This window comes from Tenrec ecaudatus, chromosome 15 (assembly GCF_050624435.1).
Source record: "Tenrec ecaudatus isolate mTenEca1 chromosome 15, mTenEca1.hap1, whole genome shotgun sequence".
In the NCBI taxonomy this organism is placed as follows: Eukaryota; Metazoa; Chordata; class Mammalia; order Afrosoricida; family Tenrecidae; genus Tenrec; species Tenrec ecaudatus.
In genome coordinates this window covers 18,211,657-18,219,925 of record NC_134544.1, presented here as the reverse complement: position 1 = coordinate 18,219,925, position 8,269 = coordinate 18,211,657, and the positions used below count along the sequence as shown (strand labels likewise).

Here is an 8,269-nt window from a genome sequence, read left to right as displayed (position 1 = left end):
GGGTCCTCAAACTTTTTAAACAGGGGGCCAGTTCACCGTCCCTCAGACCCGTTGGAGCCAGAATATAGTTTTAAAAAAAAAACAAACTATGAACAAATTCCTATGCACACTGAACATATCTTATTTTGAAGAAAACAAACGGGGCAAAAACACCTGGCGGGCCGGATAAATGTCCTCGGAGGGCCGCATGTGGCCCACGGGCCATCGTTTGATGACGCCTGGTCTAGGGGTAGTCTTTCTCCCAGATGTCTTCTGAAGCGTGTTAATGAATCGAAGCTCGACTGATGGTTCAACACAGACTCACCAGCGATTCCAAGCACACAAGAGACACGAAAACAGATGTGTATAGCTGTACTCTTCAGAGGACCAGGAAGTAGAAACCACCCAAGTAGCCTTTCACTCCTACACCGATCAAACAAAATGTGTTCCACGTAGTCCATGGAAGAGAATGCAGCTGACACCCACGATGCTGTGGAAGAACCAAGTGCACTGAGCCTGACACCAAGAGTCTCCCATCGCATGGCGCCATGTTTCTGAGAGGGCAGATCTAATAACGGTGGAAAGGAGACCAGTGGTTGCTTAGGGCTGGGGGTGGCATGGGAACGAGGGGAGGAGAAGGGGATAGCGAAAGGGGATGGAATGTCTTTAGGTGAGAGGGGCTAAGGAAACCCATCTAAAATTGGCTAGTGACAACTGCATGTGCTTTTGAATCATGAAATGGCTTTAACCTCTACCCTCTGGAGATTAGAGAGCTAATGTAATTTGGGTGTCTTGGGAGGGGAAAGGTGGCAATGCATGACTACGTCCCTGTTGATGACAGTTAGTCTTCCATGTCTAAAATTTTTTCTTCGCTGTGCCAAGCTATCTGTACCTTATAGGATTTTGTGTGTATGTGTGTTGTGTTCATCTTTCAATCTCAGTTTAAATTAACTAGCTGCCACGGCTTCTCAATTTTCTCTTCTTTTTAAAACATCTTTTTTATTTTAGGAAAAATAGCACATTTAGATGAAATGTCTTCAATTTCACCACTTATAGTGTAACTTTACAGTGTAAAACCCACCAGATGAGTACTGCGTTTGGGAATTCCTCAAAATGACTGTAGAGTTCAAATACTTGGTATCTTCTCTGGAGTTGTTTCGGAAGGCTAGTGTTTGTACACTGAGGCCCAGCTTACCTAGACACCTGAGATCAAAAACGAAACAAAGCAAAAACAAACAAAAATACGCCTGCCATCAAGTCAATTATGACACAGGGCGACTTCACTTGGTGCCTTGACTTTCCACTCCTGTGAAGAGTAATAGTCTTGGAAATGCACAGGGCCATGCTACTCTGTCGTTATGAGCGAGAACAAGGCTACCTAATTGCTAGCTCACCAAATGCTTGCTGCCCAGTTGCTATGGTGCAGATATAGTTTAAAATGCCAAAAAAAAAAAAGTCTAAGTTTAAGAAGAGAGAGTGAAAGAATTTTATCCTCTTCTTCCTGGTCCCATATTTCTATATATCTTGATGGGCTGAAAATACCCTGCTTCATTTGGTCAGCCTGCAAGCTCACGTAATCGTTGGAAATGGAACTTAAGGAAGGACTACTTTCCAAGAGTCATTGTTAAAAGTGATGTGGAGAATGTGTGAGCTTTCAGATCTACAAAGTTGTGGTGATCAATGAACTCGAGAAAAACGGCAAGGCGAGGAAGATAAATGTAACAACAAACCCCAAAAACCTTCCTGCCACTGAGTCAATTCTGACTCACAGCGACCCTAAGGGACAAGGGTAGAACTGCCCCTATGGGTTTCCAAGACTGGAACTTCTTATGAGAATACAAAAGCTTATCTTTCTCCCAAGTAGCAGGTGATGGTTTTGAATGACTGACTTTGCAGGTATCAGCCCCAAGGTACAACCCACTACACCCCGCTGGCTTCTTTCAAGGCATTTAACATTGAAATCTGTACTTTTAAAGCCATAGAAACCCAACCAACTGCAGGGTCGGCAAAGCAGGTCGCAGCAAAGTGATGATCTGACTTTTTAATCCTTCCTTGAAGGAATGAGAGGGCCAAGTGCTGGAGATCAGAAGAGAGTTTTTAAGAGAATGACACCAAAACATCAAACTCAGTGCATCGAATCAATTCCAACTCATAGTGACCCTGTGGGACAGAGTAGAACTGGCCCTGTGGGTCTTGAGACTTAGCTCTTGATGGGAGTAGAAACCTCCCCCCTTCCTCTTGCAGAGGCCACGGTGAGTCTGAACTGCGGTCCCTGCAGTTAGCAGCCCAGCGCCTGCGCAGTCGTTCTCCCACGAGAGCGCTGTGGGAGGACTGAATGCTGTCTCATTGGCGGCATTTCAAGAACAGACTGGGAACTCCATAAAGTGAAAGCCTTAGCCTCCCCTCTAGCCTCCAGCATAGCACTGTCCCACCCTTTCCTTCCCAAGAGACTGGACTCAGTCAATGCGGTGAGAAGAAAAGGGGGTGGGGGGAGAAAAAAGCAACGGTTGCAACGTAGTAGGCTTCTTCATTCGCTCATTCAACTGGACATCTCCAGTGATCTTTGAAGACACTATTTTACACCTCTGCAGAGATAGAGGCCGATCTATAGAAGACTGATAATACCACCAATGATCCCTGTTTGCACATTGATAACTTCTGGTTTAGCAGAAGTTTAATTACCTACCCTCCTCCACCTCGGAAGAAGCCAGTTTTGTAGCCAGTGAACAAATTCACTTTAAGTCTTTGATGGCTTTTAACTTCATCTGGTCTATGGATTCTTTGAACTGCTTGCAGTACCAGTCTGGTTCCCTCTGGAATGAAAGAGTTAAAGAAAAGCTTGGACACCTGCCCATGACATTGTGATTGGAAGCTACGCTCTTACTTTTTCTTTGAAAAGTTCTTCTTTCACGGTATTTGACACAAAGCCTGGCATACAATCAAAAAACAAACAAGCAAACCTGTTGCTATAGAGTGGATTCGGACTCATAGCAACCTAGGAAAGAGAACTGCCCCGCCATGTTTCCAAGGCTGTAAATGTCTACAAAAGCTGGCTGCCACACTGTTCACTTGTGACTGGGTGTTTGAACTGCTGACCTTCCGGTTAGCAGTTTTGTCCTTAACCAGAGTGCCACCCAATAAATAAATGATTGAATAAATAAGAATTTAAATGAGTAAATGTCGTTTCCACCATGGCCAGGGTCAAGTATTTATGTCGGGATCATCTTGAAGGAAGGATGTAGAATGTTGCTTAGCTGTCCCCAGGTTGAAATCAAAATGGGGAATCCCTCCCCCTAATTATTTGGGAGAGAACCCTGATGGCATAGTACCTTTCATATCGGGCTGCTGACTACAAGGTCAGCAGTTCAAAACCCCCAGCCACTCCAAGGGAGGAAGATGGGGCTTTCTACTTACATAAAGAGTTACAGCCTAGGAAACCCATAGGGCCTGTTCCTTTGTCCTATAGGGTCGCTATGAATTGGAACTAGCTCAATGGTAATGATTTTGGAGAGTCTTTCGGGAGACGGCTGCAAGTGGGTGTGGAGAGCTTTGTGTCTAGGGTGGGCTGAGGGAGCCCAGCCCAGGGACTGAGTCAGAGAGGTCACGAAGGGCTGGGCATGGGGTAAGAGATGGCCAGGGGTGGGGCAACGATGCCATTATGCCACGCAACTCCTTTCCCTCCCTTGGGCACAAATCCAAAGACCTGCAGGGTGGCTCGTGGGCTGAAACACTATGTTTGGGAATGTTCCATATGACTACTGTCTACAGTCCAATTGTATAAAGGACAAACGTAACCTGTGAGTCAGTTTCCAGAGCTGTGTTTCAGAGATTCGCTCAATGGATTTTTCAAAGAATGAAACCATGCACAAGGTTCCTACAAATCGCCTTTGTTCTCCAAATCCAATGTCACGTCTACGGAATGAGGAAGGATTCCAGAGAGTACTATCCCAGGAGAGCAGACACTTACAAAATAGCGTTTAAAAGTCACATATCCCCCTCATTTCTCCTCTTACCTTTATAGAAAGGTGATGGCTGAGCTCAGAAAGGAAACTAAACAAGTGCTTATCAGGCTGTCCCCTGCCCTTGACGAGTGGCCTCCCTGACCCAGTGGCCGCCAAGTGAGCTCAAGCTGACCAATCATGTGGAGGGCGCAGGGCCAGGCAGCGTTTCCCTCTGCTCTACGGCGAGTCAGAACCGACTGACAGTAGTGGGTTTTCCCAGGACTAATATGGAGACTTTGAGAGCAAACGTTCCACAGGTTTGGCTGGAGGTTGGAGGACCAACCCCACCCAGGGGCATCTCAGAAGCAATGCCTGGCAAGCTGCTTCTGAAAATCCACGGCTTAGAATCCCCTCTTCAGCACCCTCCTCCTCTGACACGCATGGAGGCACGCTGACGGGCAGCTAGGAACAGCAGGAAAAGAGTCCAGGAGCAGGACGGTCACTGAGCAAATGAGGAAGGCCACTCTGACACAGCTGCAAACGCCTCTTGAGCACACGCCAACTTCCCTCTAAAAGAACTGAGGCTGCACCCTGTCAGCGCAGGACAACTGCAGCTGCCCAGAAGAACAGGGCAGTCCTGCTGAGGCCCCTGTGTCTGTAAGTGCCATGAAGATTCCATGCAGAGATTTTCAAAGAGGCCACTAAATCAAAGAGGTCAGGAAGGGGGCTGGGCATGGGATAAGAGAGGTGGGGGAGGGGCAACTATTCCATTGAGGTCATACAACTCCTTTCCCTCCCTTGCGTATAAATCCTGCAGGATGTCTCTGGTGCTATTCTTTCACTGTTCATGGTACAATAACCCATGTGAACATAACTCTACGAGCAAGGAGTCCTGGTGGTGTAGTGGTTATACGTTGGGTTGGGATCCTCAAGGTCGGCGGTTCGAAACCACCAGCCCCTTCTGAGGGAGAAAGATGGAACTTTCTAGTCCTGTAAAGAGTTACAGTCTGGAAAATTCACAAGGGCAGCTCTTCCCTGACTTATAGGGTCATTTTGAGTAGGCACCGACTCAATGGTAGTGACATATATGAGAGGCTCCATCAGTAACATCTTGCACACCATAGACTTCAAAAAGAAAAATGTTTATTGAATCTGAAATTTGATGGGTAAGGTCCAAGAACCACCAGAAGATGAGACATTCATAACCAGCACGTGCGGCTAACAGAAGGCCAGAGATATTTGTTCAAAGATTGAGGGTAAAACCGAAAGACACTATAAGTCACGGGGGGAAATCTGCCAAGTCAAATGGAGTTTGAAACAAGGCTTGAGGTTGGTAATATAAATATGATAGCGAGCATCTATTGAGCACCTGCTATATGCCAAAGAGACCTGGGTGACACTTTGGGCTGCTAATCACATGGTCAGCAGTTCAAAATCATCAGCCATTCATCGGGAGAAAGATGAGGCTTTCTGCTCCTGTAAAGATCCAGAATCTCAGAAACCCACAGAGGCAGTTCTACCCTGTCCTGTACGGTCATTATGGGTCAGAATTGACTCACTGAGTTTTACTATGTGCCAGTTCCTGGGTTAAGCGCTTTGCACACATCGGTTACTTTCATTCTGGCAACAACTATCTCTTGGTGGCATAATGGCTTACACATTGGGCTGCTAACTGCAAGGCCAGCAGTTTGAAACCACTAGCCACTCCTTTGATGGAAGAAAAGGCTTTCCATCAAAATTTGCAGCCTCAGGAACTCAAAAGGACAGTTCTACTCTGTCTCACAGGGTCCTGAGTCTGAAGCGACTCAATGGCAGCAGTGAGTTTGGTTTGGTTTGGTTTGGGCCTAATGAAGTAACTTATTGAAGGTCCTGAAACTCAAATCCAACGCTGGAATCTTTGCAGATCCAAAGTCAGGCTCAGAGCCTCATTCGGTGTTCTGAACGTGCACTGGAGTAGAGATGTCACATATGTATGTGCTGTAGAGTTGTGGGGGCCCTCTGGGGCAAAAACAACAACGAAAACACCTGGGTGACAGGTAAAGAAAATTGACATCCAAATTTTGCTCAGGGCACCTGCTGCCCTGGGCGATTAAAAAAAAAAAAAGTTAACGGCACCACAAGTTGAGGCAGGAAGGTCTGTGGTTGGGGGCTGACCAGTCACTCTTAAATCACTTGCATGCTTTTGCCCCAAATTTCCCTCATTTTAAACGGGACGTTGGACTTGAATATTGCTAAGACTGGGAGAGACAGCTGAGGCAGGCTGGGTTTGTTACACCATGAATTCTGGGTCATCCTCTCTAAGTGGCATGCTTTGATTTTGAAGGCAGCTGAGTGGTAATCTGGTGGTCTCAGGCTGGCAGCAATCATTTCCTGGATCTGATTGGCATTACTTCCTAGCTTTACAAAAAAGTCTAGGGGCAATTTCGACCAATTCTCTCTAGTACTTCCCCTTACCCATGCCATACCACATCCAACCCTACTAAGAGGAAGCCTGTGCTGAGGCTGCCCGCTGCGGGCACTGGGGCGTCGCTGGGCACACGCAAGTTCGGAGTCTGCTGGAGACGCCTCTGAACAGCGGCCGGACCAGGGATGCAGATTCTCGGCGTGAAGCAATCCTCCTCCCACGGTCTCGGGAAGCCCCGACACCACAGGCTTCCTCGCAGCAGAAGAATCACCGGGGCGTAGATCCTTCACCGCTTCCTCCTCCAGCTGCGAACACCCGACCCTTCCGCTTCAACTAGGGCTCCACTTCCCAGGTTTGAAGCACGCGCCACTGCTCCAAACCTGCGGGCGGCGTGGGAGGGAGTGGGCCGGCCCCGCCCCTAAGGCCGGGCTCAGGCCCAGGCCCCGCCCCGCGGCCGGCTGGCTCGCAGGGCACCAGGCGAAACCTCTCGGAACGCGCCGGCCCCGCCCCTGCCCAATGCTCTGACCCCGCCCCCAATAGGCCCCGCCTCCCAGAGCGCCTGGCGTAGTGCGTGGGCTAGGCTTCCCTGGCAGGCAGCCTCTGGTGGGCGGGGCGTGGAGTTCCCTCACGAGAGCCCCGCCCCAGGGCCAGACGTAAGTGCTGGCTCCGCCTTGTGCCACGCCCCCACAGGGCCCGCCCCTCGGCCTGCCTGTTGCAGCAGGCCGGCTGGGCGCCCGGGCAAAACCTGTGGCGGCCGGCTGGGAGCAGAGCTTCCTCCGTCGAGCGCCGAGCAGCCGCCCGATTCGTCCTTCCGCCCTGCCTCTGCGACTCTGGGGCTGCTACTGGGAGGGCGGAAGGTGCGCTCAGGCCGCGGCCTGGCTGTCCCGGGGCCGCCGGCGCGGGTCATGTCGCTGTGGGGGGAGCCGCTGCAGGCCCCTCCGCCCGCGGCCTCGCAGCCACCCCTGGCCGCGCCCGCGGGGCCGCCGCCAGCGCCATTGGCCAGCGCGACCCTCAACCGCCTGCGGGAGCCGCTGCTGCGGAGGCTCAGCGAGAGCTTGGACCGGGCGCCCGAGGGCCGGGGCTGGAGGAGGCTGGCCGAGGTGGCGGGGACCCGAGGGCGCCTCCGGCTCAGGTGAGACGGCGCGGGCCGGGGGTGGGGGGTGCGGGCTGGGGAAACAGGTGGAGAGGAGCTGGGCGGGGTCCAAGGGGGGAGAGATGTTGGGGGCCTCCGTGGATGGGTAGACCACCGCGGCGGGGGCAGCCCCTAGAGGGCCTGGGGATACTGACGCGCAGGCGGCGGACCAAGGCAAGTTTGCCGAGGAAGAATGGATTTATTGATGGGGCGATTGGCCAGAGAGGCATCCACACACACACCTGCAGATCTAAGGAAGCTTGGGAGGGAGCAGTGCAGGCAGAGAGGTGACGAAATCAGCAATGTGGGGTGCAGGAATTGGGGTGGACGGTGCGAAAGACCACCACGGAGCTTGCCGCCTTCCCGCATCAAACCATGTTTCCACGTGAACATCAAAGGCTAGCCCTGCTTTCCTTGAACTTTCGGTGGCAGGCCACTCAGTTAAGCGCCTAAGAATGACTGCGGTTCCCCAAAAGGTTTTGTTTATGTGGATTCTCTATTGCATATATTCTGACAACGTAAGCATTAGAGATGAAAACAAAGTGACCATCATTAAAACCCTACCTACTAACAGAAGTCCTATCTGTGTGTGCAATACAAAAGTTTCTAAAGCAAAGGCAAAAAGAATTAGGAGAGTTTTGAAATCCTCATCCTGTATTGTCTTGGCATAATGGCAGGCTCTGGGTTCTTTCAGCTGCTCCTGCGGTCAGTTGGCTGCGGGCTCACAGGTCAGGTACCTCTGCAAGTTCCAGCGAGCTCTCCTGGGATCATCAGTGAATGACAGGGAATCAAGCACCCCAGTGAGCGCTTGCA

The 8,269-nt window shown here is 50.7% G+C and overlaps 1 protein-coding gene across 2 annotated transcripts in view; it reads left to right on the top strand.

Moving 5' to 3' along the window:
• Nucleotides 1-7,025: 7,025 nt before the first annotated feature.
• The window catches only part of MALT1 (MALT1 paracaspase), a 48,122-nt gene continuing 46,878 nt past the window's right edge, over nucleotides 7,026-8,269 (top strand). For both annotated transcript variants that reach the window (XM_075532683.1, XM_075532682.1), the window contains exon 1: nucleotides 7,026-7,456. In XM_075532683.1, the coding sequence (XP_075388798.1) occupies nucleotides 7,230-7,456 (227 nt within the window). In that variant the 5' untranslated portion in view covers nucleotides 7,026-7,229. The remainder of the gene's footprint in view (nucleotides 7,457-8,269) is intronic.